At 45.6% G+C, this 16,815-nt stretch overlaps 1 protein-coding gene across 1 annotated transcript in view; it reads left to right on the forward strand.

Annotated features, from left to right (window-relative positions):
• Window positions 1–16,815, forward strand: part of TMEM163 (transmembrane protein 163) — a gene marked incomplete at its 5' end in the record, with an annotated part of 256,482 nt that overhangs the window by 207,668 nt on the left and 31,999 nt on the right. The window contains one exon of the mRNA XM_081242263.1: window positions 3,854–3,950. Coding sequence (XP_081098389.1) covers window positions 3,854–3,950 — 97 coding nt within the window. The remainder of the gene's footprint in view (window positions 1–3,853; window positions 3,951–16,815) is intronic.

Below are 16,815 nucleotides of genomic sequence, written 5' to 3' on the forward strand. Positions count from 1 at the left end.
GTGAAGAAAATATGACGACAGATCTGTAAAATTCAACGCGAATAAACCAAATCATCCATTTCTTTGGATTTTTTCATTACATTTCAGAGTTGTTTTACAGTGTGGGCAATTCCATAGGCATTTTGGCTCAAGTGTTAGGAGTCCCTTTCCTCTTCCCAACCCCACTGGTACGTGGTTGATGCCCCTTTAAACTCTAGGGGGGGGAAACTTACAAGTCAGCTAGTGATTGTGTAATCAGTTAATGATTACATCCACTCTACAGATGCATGAAGGGGCAGCTGTTGCCTGCTGCTGTAGATACTGAGAAATAAAAATATGGTTCTCACCCTTAAGGGATTGGTAGGTAGTTTTTTTTTTTTTTTTTTTTGCGGTACGTGGGCCTCTCACTGTTGTGGCCTCTCCCATTGCGGAGCACAGGCTCCGGACGCGCAGGCTTAGCGGCCATGGCTCACGGGCCCAGCCACTCTGCGGCATGTGGGATCTTCCTGGACCGGGGCACGAACCTGTATCCCCTGCATCGGCAGGCGGACTCTTAACCACTGCACCACCAGGGAAGCCCGGTAGGTAGTTTTGATTAAAAGTGTATAAGCAAGATATTATGTAAGGAGACCACTGCATACCTGTCTCCTTAACAAAATCCAACAAAATCCAAATCCACCTTTTGTGCATTATCAAGGTATGCCTGCAGTGATCAGGAGGAACATAGACTCCTGCAGCATCACTGTTCCCTTTCAGGAAGCAGCTCAGACATTTGTTCCTGTCCCCCTAAGAGGATTATGGAGATGGAGTCTTCTTGGGGATGTTGTGTTACATTGTAGAAGGTCTAGCACCCAAGTGGTGGCTGCCCTATTCATGTCTCAGGGAGAAAGGGCTGATCAAGTAACAGATATACTGCAAGTCTCTTAGGGACCATTAGACCCTTCCTTCCTCAGCACCTGGGCTGACTGCTCCCTTCTGTCCAGAGAGTGATGGATTTTTACCCCACAGAGGAAGCTCCCTAAAGACATGGCCTCCCCTGGGTCTAGTCCTGGGTGACAGATTCTTCAGGGAATTGCCTGGGGAGCTTTTACTTTTTTTTAATTGAAGTATAGTTGATTTACAATGTTGTGTTAGTTTCAGGTATACAGCTAAGAGATTCAGATACACACACACACACACACACATGCATATATATGATATTCTTTTTCAAATTCTTTTCCCTTATAGGTTATTGCAAAATATTGAGTATAATTCCCTGTGCTATATAGTAGGTCCTTGCTGGTTATCTATTTTGTTTATAATAGTGTATATATGTTCATTCTAAACTCGTGATTTATCCCTCCCCATCCCTTTCCCCTTTGGTAACCATAAGTTTGTTTCCTATGTATGTGGGTCTAGTTCTGTTTCTGGGGAGCTTTTAAACAAATACAGATGCCTGGGTTCACCCTCAGATATTCTGATGAAATTGACGCAAGGAGCAGTCCTTGGGCCACTGTTCCAAAAAATTCCCCAGGGGAGTGTAAGTTGCCGTCAGGGCTGAGAAGCTAAGTTGGGGGTTGAATTTATCTGAAAGGATGAATCAGAGAGTGTCTCTGCTAGTCACTCAGGAGCTTTTGGAATGGAGACCTGACTTTTAGGCTCTTTTCCTGAAATGGCACCTCTCACGGTCCCATTTGCTTGAAGAAATGGTTGCTTCACGTGCCAGGCACAGCGGGTCCATAGCCGTCTTCCCTGTGGCATAGCTGGGCCTCGGGCCAGTTGCTTTGGGAGCTTTGATTCCCCCAAGCCCTGGAATCCCTGGTCCTGCCCCAGTATCTCATCAGTTAAAGGGCCCTCCAGTAAGCCACCTCATCCTGCATGACTGTCCTCTCAGCTGTGGCCCCTCTGCCCCGAGCACCCTGCCAGGACTGTGGTGACCAGGCCCGGCACATTGCCTACGTTAGCCTTCTTCACTCCTGCTGCTGCGTCCCTGTGTGCTTTTGGCCTGCTTTATCTTTTTCCCCCTTCAGTGCATGTTTTTCCCCTGGCTCCTTATGGGGATGTATGGCACCCAGGGCAGATTATCCTTTTGGTTTACAGGGCCAGGATTTCCTTTTGCTCAAGCCTGTACCAAGAGCCCCAGCCTGTTGGTTACTTTTCCTACATCTCTATGTTCTTTTGTTTCACCCCAGCCATCAACGATCCTTTCTTTCTGTCTGTGTTTTTGAAAGAATAAAACCTACAACTAACATGTTAATTAGAAGCCTACTGAGTGGACTCCAAACAGCCTGTTTACATGCTTATGTAAATGGAAGGCTGCCAAATGATGGTGACCTCATGTTGGGACAGGAATGATCTAGGGTTGACTGCAGTCATTCTTGTATTTCTCTTTTCTCTCTTTCCATTTTCGTTTGGTATTTTGACCCTTGTATTACTATCATCGTTTCATCAGGTTTACTTTCATTTTCTGTGTCTTTCTCCTGTGAGTTGTTGTGTCTGGGTTGCCAGAGACAGCTGATGCATCCCGAGCCCGTAGACATCCTCCCAGCTCCCACCCCCAACCCTTGTCTGGGTGTCCTCTGCCTTTACCCTTGGCCTCATCCCTAACTCGCGCCTTCCTCCCCCTGTGATGGGTGTCTTGGCTGACCTCATCCTTCCTTCTCTCCTCTCATTTCTTTTACAAGAATCGCTCCATCCTGCCATGAATACTCTTCTTTTGTCATTACCAAATTATTCCTTCTTTTTGTCTTTGGGAAAATCCAAAGGTGTCTATCCTGTCATATCATCAAGAGACATCCAGGGTGGGCTTTTCAGTTACCGTATTTAAGCCAACATTAATGGGTAACTTTTTTTTTTACATCTTTATTGGAGTATAATAGCCTTACAATGGTGTGTTAGTTTCTGCTTTATAACAAAGTGAATCAGTTATACATATACATATGTTTCCATACCTCTTCCCTCAAAAATATGGAACGCTTCACGAATTTGCGTGTCATCCTTGCGCAGGGCCCATGCTAATCTTCTCTGTGTTGTTCCAATTTCAGTATATGTGCTGCCGAAGCGAGCACAATGGGTAACTTTTCTGTGCTCTGTGCAATTATCTCATTTCATCTTCAGGTAGGAAATAGTATTCCCAATTGACAGGTGAGGAAAATGAGGCTAAAAGAAGTTTGGTAGCTTGACCGAGATCAACCAACAGGTTAAATGGTAGAGCTTGGGATGTCTTGTGCCAGAGTCTCCACTCTCTTTTTTTAAAATTTATTTTACTGAAGTATAGTTGATTTTCAATGTTGTTAATATCTGCTATACAGCAAAGTGATTCGGTTTTATATATATATATATATATATATATATATATATATATATATAATTTTTCATATTACTTTCCATTATGGTTTATCCCAGGATATTGAATATGGTTCCATGTGCTATACAGTAGGGCCTGTTGTTTATCCATTCTGTATTATAATAGTTTGCATCTGCTAATCCCACACTCCCAATCCATCCCTCCCCCGCCCCCTCCAAAGCCTCCACTCTTTGCTATTAAACTCTGCACCCTCCAGCTGGAGGAGAAGTGAAATGTTGTGTTGCCAGGCAAGGGGGAAGGATTTCATGGCCTTGAAGTCCCTCCCACACCAGCATTCATGGGATGCTGTGAGGTCATGTACCATGGTGAGCCCCTTTCCCATGGGACTGATTTGGTGATACATCTCTGAACTGTATTCTTCTGGAGATGATTCTGTATCAGTTCTGAGACTAGGGGTGGTCATGGTGGGAGTGTGGCAAGTTACGGTGGATCCCAGTGCCTCAGGCTGTGTCACTGTCACTGTCATTGTGTAAATCAACAGGGTGGAGTTCTCCCAGTAAAGAGTCCCAATGTTCTGTTTCTTTGCAGAGCCTGTGTCATCTTGGGGGTGATATTCCTTCTGTCATCCGTATGCATAGTGGTCAAAGCCATCCATGACCTCTCGACTAAGCTGCTCCCGGAAGTGGTAAGGTTCTTCTTTTGTCTTAAGAGTCTTTCCTGACGGTACCAGCCTCCTGTGTTACCCCTCACCCCAGATGTACTGGGGGAAGTTGGGCAGGTGGAGAGAAAACGTACAATATTTAGGAGTCCAGAAGAACTCACTGTAGACTGTGAATTACTTGGTGGAGAGAAGCACTGGGCAAGATAAAAAGGTACTTGAGCTGGTACTGGGTTCTGTGTCCCTCTTCTTAGATCTTTTGACTACTTTTAAAGTCTTTTATGTTAAGAGAAGTAAAGTGATTTTTATATAGCAGAGCGATCCGATCTGTGTTGTTCGCATCTGTTGTTCTGCATCCATTCAATCACTATTATAATAAGAATTATTTTTTTCCTTTGTACCTCAATTCAGTATATAAATCTGTTCACATGAGGCTTTCTGACACAACTGACATTCAGATATAAAAACTGGAGGATACAATTTCATATTAAAGTGTGTCTTTGACTGCCTTCTTTTCTCGGTGAGAGGCACCCAGATTCTTTTTTTTGGCACTCTGATTCTTTTTTTCCCCCCCGCCCCTTATGAATGCTGTGATAAGGAATATTTTTACACTCTCCTATCAGGCTATCTTCATGTTAGAAGACAGCTGATTTACGTACCAGGAGATTAAGATGCTGCCATTACAATGCTTCACTGTACAGACATACCTCAGAGATATCACGGGTTCGGTGCCAGATCACCTCAGTACAGCAAATAATGCAATAAAGCAAATCACACAAATTTTTTGGTTTCCCAGTGCACGTAGAAGTTATGTTTACACTATGCTATAGTCTACTCAATAGCATTGTCTAAAAAAAAACAGTACATACCTTGATTAAAAAATACTTTATTGCAAAAAACATCAACTATCATCTAAGCCTTCAGCAAGCCTTAATCTTTTTGCAATAGTAACAAAGATCACTCATTACAGATCACCATAACAAGTATAACAATCAGGAAAAAGTTTGAAATATTGCGAGAATTAACAAAATGTGACACAGGGTTGCCACAAACTTTCAATTTGTTTAAAAAAAATGCAGTGAAATGAAGTGTACCTGTATGTAAGTTGCATAGTGATTTAGTACAATATTATGGGCTCTTCTTTTAGGATGTGATTTGGTTTGAGCTTGGCTATGTGCACCATCTTATAAAAGGCCTAAATTATGAGACCTTTAATTTCATTTTTAGAAAAATACATGTTAATCTTTTGGGGGTAGCGTATTGCATTTGTGTGTGTGTGTAGGGAAGATGAAAATGAAGCGGGGCATTACACTGCATTTAGTAGAGCTGTTAAGGTGACTGCTCTAAGTTGTACTGTGTGCCCACCCCCGCCAACTTGAAACAGACATTAGAGCCATTCCTTTGTAACTCCCGAGGACGTTAACCGTTATTTATCATCGCAGCTGGCAAGGAGCATGTTCTCTAATATCTCCATGACACGGAGGAAAGATGGAGAGCAGGGTAGGAGTGTACCTACCTGTGGATCTGGTCTTTTTCAGGAGAGCTAACTCAAACAAATAATCCCATGTCTTATATTCCATGCGCTTCCTCTCACATTGTGCTTGTCTCACCTTGATCTTCCTGGTTGCCTGGGATCCTGGACTTCTCCTTTTCCTCCATCAGACTGGCTATCCTGTGTTCCATTCCATCAGAATCTGAAGCTTAGGTAAAATGTAGACATAAAAGTATTAAGCGTGATTGATTAAGATGTCAGTCAGATAACATCTTTGCATTTTATAGGGGACGGAAATCTGACTCCACTCTAAGAAATGTTTATTGGTGGGAATTTTCAGCCCTGGGCTAGTTGATGCATTCATTTATTTAGACATTAAAAATTAATGTGTAGGGCTTCCCTGGTGGCGCAGTGGTTGAGAGTCCACCTGCCAATGCAGGGGACACGGGTTCGTGCCCCGGTCCGGGAAGATCCCACATGCCGTGGAGCGGCTGGGCCCGTGAGCCATGGCCGCCGAGCCTGCGCGTCCAGAGCCTGTGCTCCGCAACGGGAGAGGCCACAACAGTGAGAGGCCCGCGTATGGCAAAAAAAAAAAAAAAAAAAAAAATTAATGTGTAGCACGGCTCACTTGATGTGGAATAGATAGCTGTGCTCATGGACCCTTGTTAGTGGCCCTCCTTGTTCTTGTCTTGAAAGCTGAACCATTTTTAACCGGGAGCAGTCTTACATCTTACAGTGCATATACTCTTAAGAGAAGAAGCTCACCAAATTAAATTCCACATCAAGGTATAATGTCTGATGGCCACCCTGGCTGGGATGGGAGAGGGTGAAGAGCTCCATGATTGTACCAAGACTGGCCCTGTCCTGGGAGGGCTCACACCCACTGCATCTTTTATTAGTCCTGGTGTGGGATTTAAAAATCACAGCTGTTTATGGTCATCTCATCAGAACTCTAAGGAAAGATGTAAGGTGGTTTGTTGTTTTATTTTGTTTGTTAAGCCTTCAGAGTTACAGAAAGGTAACAAAGGCATGGGATCTCCTGTTTCCAGAGGGGAGGGCTTCTGATCAGCTGAGTGGCACACGGGGACCAGGTAAATGCTGCCAGGTGCTGACGGCATTTCAATCCCGAGTCTTTGGGTTCCTACTCTCTGCTCTAGAAGTTTGGGGACCCCAAACCCCTGGCCTGCAGTCATTCAAGATGAGCATCCATCCACAATGTCTCATCTGAATTAGCAGCCACAAACTCAGATGCTCACAGACGCCAGTCCCGAAAACAGGAGAGACTGCCTGGGTCTGTGGCATCCAGACAGTGTGTGCGCAGAGGAAGGGTCGGCCCCTTAGCACAGTTGCCATGGAAACCTATGTTTAATGTGAAATAAATGGGCAACTAATTAAATTTTGGGAACCCTGGTTGGGAGTCAGTTTCCCGCAGGCCAAATACAGCCTGTGCCTCTTGGCTGCTCCTGGCCTGTGGCGGTAGAAACCAGGGAGACTGGTGTTTATGGCCTTGATGTTCTGAATTTCAGATCCAAGTTTCAGATTCACTCTTGCCCTCATCTGCAGAATTGCCTTTTGATGTATGATTTCCATCAGGTTGTTACTGTGGGTTTGTCTGAAGCAATGTTTTCCCTGCCCCAGGTCCATCCTGCTCCCACCCCCTCGCCCCGGCAGCTTTCTTTTTTCTTTCTTTTTTTTTTTTTAAAGGTTTTATATTTTAATTTTGGCTGCGTTGGGCCTTTTCTACTGTGTGCGGGCTTACTCTAGTTGCGGCGAGTGAGGGCTACTCTTTGTTGCGGTGCATGGGCTTCTCATTGCAGGGGCTTCTCTTGTTGCGGAGCATGGGCTCTAGGTGCGCAGGCTTCAGTAGTTGTGGCTCGCGGGCTCAGTAGTTGTGGCTTGCGGGCTCTAGAGCACAGGCTCAGTAGCTGTGGCGCACAGACTTAGTTGCTCCGTGGCATGTGGGAACTTCCCGGACCAGGGCTCGGTGTCATGTCCCCTGCATTGGCAGGCGGATTCTTAACCACTGCACCACCAGGGAAGTGTCCTCGGCAGCTTTCTTTTTAATGTCACCTGCACAATTCTCAGAGTGTGAGTAATTGTAAGAATGGGTGAGTTTTGAATAGAAAGCTACGCCTAGGAATTTCCCACCTGTGAAGTCAGCTGGCTCTGAGCCGTGATGTCGCCTGCCCCTCAGTGGCCTCATACTGGAGGAGTCTGGCCAGCTATGCTCTCAGGAGACCCCCAGATGGGAGTCTGCAGCATGTGCTGTGAGGGCTGCATGAGCAAATGGCTTAAATCTGCACCCTTGCGACCTGCACGGGGTCACATAGAACCATTGATGAAACAGATTCCAAAAGAACCTTCTCAGAAACTCTGCATGAACTACGGTTCTAGAAGTTGGGGAGCATGGGTGGTGCCGCAGATGTGGTGGTGATAGTCTGGCCTTATGTCTAGGGCTGCTTTGAAAGGAGTATCATTGTCTTGCTGTTTTTACACCTGCCACAGCCCGCTTTGGTAGGCGGGGAAAGGTGGTATGCTTCTCTGTTATGGTGGCATATGGGGGCTCTGAAAGCTGAGGTGATCTTTCTGAGGTCATCAGCTGACTAGTGGCAGTACCTGGATTTGAACCCTTGTCTCCCCATCTGGGGCTGTCTTCGCTCCTGGTAACCGTGAGCTTACATGCTCCTGCTGTTCATTGGCTTTTCAGGTCCCCGCCTTCTGTCTTATTTCTTCTTCTTCTTCTTTTTTAATTTGTTTTTTTGTTTTGTTTTTCTTTTTCTGTCTTCTCATCTTCAGATTGGGGTGCCCAGACCCCCAGCTGGTCCCATCCCTGGCTTTTCTGGCTTCCACTACCACCCTCACCATGCGGGCCTCCTGCACTCTGTGCTGCTGAGCAGGGTGTGCTCCCCTTACTTTGTCTCTTGAAAAACCTGCAGGCAGGGCTTCCCTGGTGGCGCAGTGGTTGAAGGTCCACCTGCCGATGCAGGGGACACGGGTTCATGCCCCGGTCCAGGAAGATCCCACATGCCGCGGAGCGGCTGGGCCCGTGAGCCATGGCTGCTGAGCCTGTGCGTCGGAGCCTGTGCTCCGCAACGGGAGAGGCCACGACAGTGAGAGGCCTGCGTACAGCAAAAACAACAACAACAACAACAAAAAACAAACCTGCAGGCAGGTGAACCAAGAAGCAATGGAGAAGTAGGCCAAGTGTGAATTGAGGGGACTCAGGGGTTACATGGAATCACGTGGAAGAAGGTGCTTTAGGGAAGCTGCTTAGCGTGTGGGAGGGATGTGGGCGTGGAGGGGGTGCTGAGCTGTCGGAGGTGTGACGCCCGCCCTCATACCCACGTGACCACCGCAGGCAAGTCGCTCCATCTCCCTGCCCTGGGCTTCCTAATTCGCACAATGGGGACGGTACTTCCATCAGAGGTTTATGGTATGGATCAAGTGAGCCGTTCATTGAAGATAATTGTCATGGGAAGACAGTGTTACTATGGCGGCTGCTGCTCTTAACCGTCTGATCTTTAATGTTTCTGAACTGCTCATCAAAGTTCCAACTTGTGGCCTGAGTTCATTTCAGACGGGCCCCTCCATCCCTCTTTCCTGCCTCCTGGTCTCCCTCCCTCCGGCTGGATGGAACCGGTGCTGTTCTCTCTCTGGCTTTAGGTTGCAGTAGCCAACTCTGGGCCACTGCATTTCGGGGAAACAGCATGCTGTCGGAAGGCTTGTCCTCTAAGCCTAACTTACCGCTCATTGGCTGTGTGGCTTCCAGCAGGTTGTGTTTCCTCTCTGACCGATGGTTTCCTCTTTGTAAATGGGCGCCATGCCGCCTACCGCACAACAAAAGTTGTGAGAATTAAATGATGTGATGAACGTGCGAAGGCTCTATCAACCGTCGTGTACTTTACAAAAGAAGAAAGTATTGTTTCTGATCCCAATGCCCGAGAGGTCCCATCCTTTCCCACGCGCTTTCTCTCTGTGTCCTGTTGTGTTAGACCCACTCATTAGCTCCTCTGTTAGTAGACTGTGACTTCTTTACCTTGAGCTCTTGACCAGTGTCTGGGTCTAACCTCCTCAAGTCATGTGCACTAACGGTGATAACAATTACAATTAATATCATGCATGGTTCCCGATTGGTAATGAATAACATATGGTCCCATGCTGATAATAATAACAGTTGCTACCATGGGAATGCCTCCTAATCCCCAGAACCCCTGTCTAGGCACTGGGGATTCAAAGTCAACTAGCACTAATGGCTACAGTTTTTCATTTCTCTGCAAAGTCCTTGACTTCTCATAGGAGCTGGCTTTTGCTCCCAGGGATGTCAGAGCTGGGGAGAGACCCAGAAACCGATACATCTGGTTCAGGTGATGAGAGTTGTGGTAGAGACAATCGCATGAGAACACAGAAGACTTCCATATCAAACCTGGCATGGGGGAGGCGTGGTGGGGCCTTCCTGGAGGAGCGCTCTCTCCACATGACATCCAAAGGACGAGTGGGCACTGGGCAGGGGGGTGGGGGTGGGGGTGGGACCCGGGGAGGGCTCTCGAGGGCAGAGGAGCTACAGGAGCCATGGGACCCGTGTGAGCCTGTTTTCTGTTTCTCGTGCCTTTGTCCTTGTTGACACCAGCATGTCTGGGTAAGAGGGAGGAATAGAGAGAGAAAAACGTAAGGGAGAAGGAGGCAGAAGGAAGGAGGAAAACTAACTCTGTGTTGTGGGTCAGGAGTGATGGCTCAGCATCATTTTTATTCTTCTTCCTTGAGTAGCGAGGTTGCCTTCAGACTCCCCCCCACCTTTTTTTTTTTACAACTTTATTGGAGTATAATTGCTTTACAATGGTGTGTCAGTTTCTGCTTTATAACAAAGTGAATCAATTATACATACACATCTGTTCCCATATCCCTTCCCTCTTGCGTCTCCTTCCCTCTCACCCTCCTTATCCCACCCCTCTAGGTGGTCACAAAGCACCGAGCTGATCTCCCTGTGCTATGCGGCTGCTTCCCACTAGCTATCTACCTTATGTTTGGTAGTGTATATATGTCCAAGCCTCTCTCTCGCTTTGTTCCAGCTTACCCTTCCCCCTCCCCGTGTCCTCAAGTCCATTCTCAACTTCCCCTTGTCTCTCTCCCTGCTAAGTTCTTCCCTGAGATTCCATCCCACCCACCAGAACAAAGGGGTTTGCACCAATAAAAGGGAGCCCCTCACAGTTGCTCATTTTCTTGCAGGCCACCAGTCACGAGCTCTGTTTCATTTCCAGTCCTCGTGGGACGTGAAGGTGGCTTCTGGCGGGGTGGCTGCCTGCTTTCATGGGTGCATGTCTTCACACAGTGTTGCTGCGAGCCTCCTGCGCTCCAGGGTGGGCTGACTCTGCAGAGCTGGGGGAGGTCAGTGGTGTTCCTTCAAGAGCCTCCGAAGAGATCCCACTCTTAGGAGCAAAGCTAGAGAGAAAACTCTTGTAATGGATATTTTAGGGTAATACTCGCAAGTCCACAGCCGAGAACTTTCCCTCAGGATCTTCCTACGGAAGTGACCATGATTCTTGGATTTGTAGGCTTTTGAGTTTGCGAAGTGTTTAGCGTTCAGTCTGTATTGTGGGTGGGTAGGAGTTACTTATGTTCTTTAGCTGCTTCTTATCTGGCCCTTGGTGCGTCTTTACCTTGTGGAGAAGATGGAGACGGCCCAGCCTGCCTCATCCCCACAGCCCTGTTTTCAGTACAGGGGACCATTTGCCCCCTCCCTTTCATCCTTCCCTCTCACTCAGGGCCTCTCCTTCCCACAGTTAACCCTCTGAGCTCCCTCCTTGCCCACCTCCTTGGAAATCTCGCCTCTACCCTCATTCCTTCTCTTTCTGGTACCTTCTGTCACTCCCTGCCTGCCATCTCCTCCTAGGGCATTTCCCTTCAAGTCCTTCCTTGCCCCCCTTTAGTCTCTGCTGCTCTCAAAGACGCTCATCCCTTCCTTCCCATTCCTCTTGTCACCTCAGGTTCAAACCTTGCCTTCCCTCAGCCTGCCCCGGTGGTCTTTCAGGTCCATTCTGTATGACATCCCTTTGGAGGTAGGAGCTGGTTAACAGGAGGACCTGAGCGATGATGGTGGGGCAGCAGTGAAGGTTTGGGGCTGGGTGAGCAGTTTCACCGAGATGCTACCCACCCAGTCAGCTTGTCAGCCTCAGATATTCTGAGGCCAGTGCCTCATCCATGGGAGCGAGTTTCTCAAGGCTGTTGTACTGAGTGCTCTGAGGCAGTGTCACCGTGTGGTTAAAGACGTTGGAGCTGAAGTCAGGGAGACAGTGCCCAACTCCTACCCCTTCCTCACTAGAAGAAGCTAGCGCATGAGGCTCAGCCTTCTCTGCCTCGGTCTCTTTGTTTGTAAAATGGAAATAATAATAGCGATCTTCTCTGTAAGATTGTTAAGAAACAGAATAAAAAGATGCAGGTGACGTGCTTAGCACAGAACTGTTGAATGAATGCTGGCTAATACTATTGTTGTTGGACCAGAGAAGAGATTTCTAAGGAAGTTGGTGGACCTTCTGATGCCTTTAGTTCTGGAAGCTTAGGCTGTATTGAGCCATCCAGGAAATGCCTTCAAGGATCCTATTTTCAGCTCAGGTTGGGTAATGCTGTGGACGCCTTCTTGTGCAATAACCTATAATTCCTGGATCCGCCATCAGTGATAGATTCATCTTCCCACATGACATGCTGTCAAGCATAACTCTAAATTTAATTTGGGAGTCACATTGACAAATACTTTAAAAACAAACAGTTGCACACAGTCAAGGTCCTCACCATCCCTCCACCCTGCCAACATCTCCCCAGCACTGCACAAAGAAAGGCAGAAATTTCTGCTGTTAGACCATCAGTGGTGTCCCACTCTTGTTACTTTAGACAGAATAATTCCATCACTGCAGCAAGACTGACCTCTTCATTCATCCTAAAGCCACAGTCCTACTGGCTTTAAACAGAATAGAACTGAGCATGGATCAAAGTGGGTTATTATTGGCTCAAGTGAGCTCAAGGAGAATAGAGCCCAGAAATAGATGCATACATATCTGGTCAACTGGCTTTCAAAGAAGGCGCCAGGGCAATTTAATGGAGGAAAGAAAAGTCTCTTTTCCACAAATGGTGCTGGAGCAACTGGAAAGCTTTATGGACAAAAATGGACATTCACCTTTATATAAAAATTACTTCAAAATGGATCATAAACCTCAATGTAAAATCTAAACCCCTAAAACTTCTAAAGGAAAACAAAAGAGAAAATCTTTGCAATGTTGGGATAGACGAAGTGTCTTAGATATGGCACTAAAAGCTTGAACCATAACATAAAAAAAAAATAGAAAATTGGACTTCATTAAAGTAAAAAACCTTTGCTCTTCCAAGACACCAGTAAGAAAATGACAAGACTGCACCGACAACACACACAGATCAGACAAAAGACTTGTCTCCAGAAGGTATAAAGAACAGTTTTATAAGAAGACAATCCAATAAGAGAATAGGCATAAGATTTACCAGACAATTCCCAAAAGAAGAGATAAATGAATAGCCAATAAGCATGCAAAAAAATGCTCAACATTATTAGCCACCAAGGAATTACCAATTAAAACCACCATAAAATATCACTGCATACCCATTTGAATGTCTAAAATTGAAAAAACAAAAGTACATGGAACGTCTAGGGCTCACATACATTGATGATGAGAGAGTGAAGTGGTTCATCTACTTTAGGAAAGAGTTCAGAGGTTCGTTAAAAAGTTAAACATCTGTCTACCATATGACCTAGCCGTTCCATGACCAGGTATTTACCTAAGAGAAATGAACATATACATATGTACAAAGACCCTTACACAAATGTTTATTGCATTTTTATTTCTAATATCAAAAACTGGAAAGAATCCAAATGTCTATCAATAGGTGAAATTGTGGTACATCCATACAATGGAATACTACTCAGCCATAAAAAGCATCACTGACTCATGCAACAACATGGATGAAACTCAGAATAATTAAGGTGGGTTCCAGACACAAAGCAAAATGAAACATATACTAGGGACTTCCCTGGTGGTGCAGTGGTTAAGAATCCGCCTGCCAATGCAGGGGATGCGAGTTCAAGCCCTGGTCTGGGAGGATCCCACATGCTGCGGAGCAACTAAGCCTGTGCGCCACAACCACTGAGCCTGAGCTCTAGAGCCCACGAGCCACAACTACTGAGCCTGCACGCCTAGAGCTAGTGTTCCACAACAAGAGAAGCCACTGCAATGAGAAGGCTGCGCACCGCAGTGAAGAGTAGCCCCCATTCTCCACAACTAGAGAAAGCGCGCGCGCAGCAACGAAGACCCAATGCAGCCAAAAATAAATAAATTAATTAATTAAAAAAATAAAGCTATGTGCAAACACATAGCTTAAAAAAAAAAGGAAATATATAATATGCGGGCATATCTTGGAGATGTTGTGGATTTGGCTCCAGACCATCACAATATAGCGAATATCTCAATAAAACGAGTCATGTAAATTTGTAGTTTTCCCAATACATAGAAAAGTTACATTTATACTATACTGTAGTCTACTAAGTGTGCAGTAACATTGTATCTATAAAAGCAATGTATATACCTTAATTTATAAAAATACTTTATTGCTGAAAATACTAACCATCATCCTGAGTCTTCATCGAGTTGTGGGTAACATCAAAGATCACTGGTCACAGATCACCACAGCAAATGTAATTATAACGAAAAAGTTTGAAATAGAGTGAGAATTACCGAAATGTGACAGAGAGACACAGAGTGAGCAAACGCTGTTGGAAAATGGCACTGATAGACCTGCTCGTTGCAGGCTTGCCACAAACCTTCAATTTATAGAAAATACGGTATCTGCAAAGCACAGTAAAAGGAGGTATGCCTATATCATTCCACTTACATAAAATTTTAGGTGCAGTCTAATCTCTAGTGACAGAAGGCAGATAGTGGTTGCCAGAGGATGTGGTGTTAGAGGCGGGGGAGGGATTATTAAAGAGTCACAAGGAAACTAGTGAGGGTGATGGAAATATCCTCTTGCTTTTGGTGGTGATTTCAAAGGCATAAAAAAAGTCAGCACTGGGACTTCCCTGGTGGTCCAGTGGGTAAGGCTCCATGCTCCCAATGCAGGGGGCCCAGGTTCAATCCCCGGTTGGGGAACTAGATCCTGCATGCATGCCACAACTAAGAGTCTGCATGCTGCAACTGAGAGCCCGCATGCCGTGACTAAGAAAGGATCCCACGTGCTGCAACTAAGACCTGGAGGAGCCTAAAGAAATAAATAAATAGTAAAAAAAAAAAAAAAAAAATGTTAATGCTGATTAAGCTGTCTAGTTTAAATATGTACAGTTCAAGTATCAATACATCCAGATGCTATGCTTGGCCACAAATGACCTCACATTGCTACACCAGATAGGAATCCTGCTCAGATCTATTATAATAGGATAAATATTTTAAGATGCTGTGAAGTGAGGGTTTAGTTTTCTCAGTGTAACCCACACGTTCAGTACCTGGGATGTGGACGGCACTGCTAAAAGTTATACTGTAGTCAATAACATGAAGAAAAAGTGGATGATAAGAGGGGAAAGTGTAAAGAGTAGGCTAAATATGACAGCTGTCATCAGAGGTACATAGTAAGAGGAGCTTCTGCTGAAATATGACTGATCTCATGCAGGTGCCAGAAACACCCCTGAAGTGCCTGCCAGTGGCTCTGCCTCTTGAGAGTATTAACCGTTTTAAACCTGAAAGTGTGGGTAGTCTGTCCTTTCAGTTCCTTGCATACAGTATGATTTGTTTGTCAGTTCAGGTGTTACCTGGGAAATTGCTCTGAAGGGCCTGTGATTGGTTCTCTTTTCCTTGCTGTGTAAGCCTAGGATTTTAATCAGAATATGATATGTCCGTGATCGGTCTGCCATGTTGCTCTATTTCTATTATGACTCTTTGTGTTTTCTGCTTCAAAAAAGGGCTTTTTAGCTTGAGGCTCATCAGACCTTCATAGTATTTCCGAAGTAGGCAGAGACATCAGACCCACTGCCATTTTATAACAAGGAAACAAAACCTCAGATAGAAAAATAAAATAACTGTATAAGATCCACTGTCAGAGACACCCATGGCAAATGGAACCAGGTCCTTGACTGGTCAAGAGGACTCCTTCTTTTCCATGGATTGTCTCCTGAAGTACCCCAGGGTTTGAGACCCAAAGGTCAGCTTTTAAGAAAAGCTAATACAGCTGGTTCAGTTTCCCAGTTGAGAAAATATAGCCCAGAGACTTATGCTCACAGAAGATTCTGAATTAAACTCCACATCTAGCATTTCCCACACTCAACTCAATGGGAGTGAACTCCTGTGCCCACCCCTGACATCTTCCCTGTGGCCTTGAAGATTCCAGCATGACACCTGCTACCAAAAACCTGTCTTAGGGGGCTGCTGGGTTATGGTACCAAAACTGGAGAAGAGAAAGGAAGGCAGGGAGAGAGGGAAACATGCTCATTCCTCTCCATGTTCTAGGACCATCTGTGTATTTAAAGATACGGGTGTTTATCAAAGATGTGCGTTGCTGGGTCAAGGTCGAATATGCTGCTTTTCAATTGTGTCTATTCTTTTTTTTTTTTTTTTTTTTTTTTTTTTTTTTCTTTTTGTGGTACGCGGGCCTCTCACTGTTGTGGCCTCTCCCGTTGCGGAGCACAGGCTCCGGATGCGCAGGCCCAGCGGCCATGGCTCACGGGCCCAGCCGCTCCGCGGCATATGGGATCCTCCCAGACCGGGGCACGAACCCGTATCCCCTGCATCGGCAGGCGGACTCTCAACCACTGCGCCACCAGGGAGGCCCCAATTGTGTCTATTCTTGACCTTGGGAAACTTATTTAATCTCTTGGTATGAGAATGAGAGAATATATCACTCTAACTTAGCACTTTTTTCTCTCTGTGAGGTTTTGAGAGCATTGCTATCTTTGGAAGGAAGAAAAAAATATTTTTTATATCAAAAGGTGTTTGTTTAACATTTGAAGGTAATTACTTTTTCATTCACTTGCCTAAGTATAACATGGACAACAGAGTCCTCATAACATTTCTGTTCTTCTGTTTATTGTTTAGCTAATGGAGAGAATCATACTGAATGCCTTTTTATTTCTCAAGCATTGACTGAAATACACCTGTGTATCTGGCGCGCACAATACATCCTAGTACAGCAGAGCATGTCGGACTAAGTTCCTTCAGTGACGAGAGCTCCTCCTGTAAACTACTTGTGCTCCATCCCCCTGTCACAGGAGCAGTGCTAGTACTTTGGAATAGTCTGCCTGTGGCTAGAATGTGAGTATTTGGTGACAAAGCCATACGTGTTACTGGATTGTTAGGGAGACAGTTGACACTGGGAAAGAGTTGGGGGCACACTGGGTAA

The sequence above is a fragment of the Mesoplodon bidens genome, assembly GCF_964165515.1.
Source record: "Mesoplodon bidens genome assembly, chromosome: 8".
In the NCBI taxonomy this organism is placed as follows: domain Eukaryota; kingdom Metazoa; phylum Chordata; class Mammalia; order Artiodactyla; family Ziphiidae; genus Mesoplodon; species Mesoplodon bidens.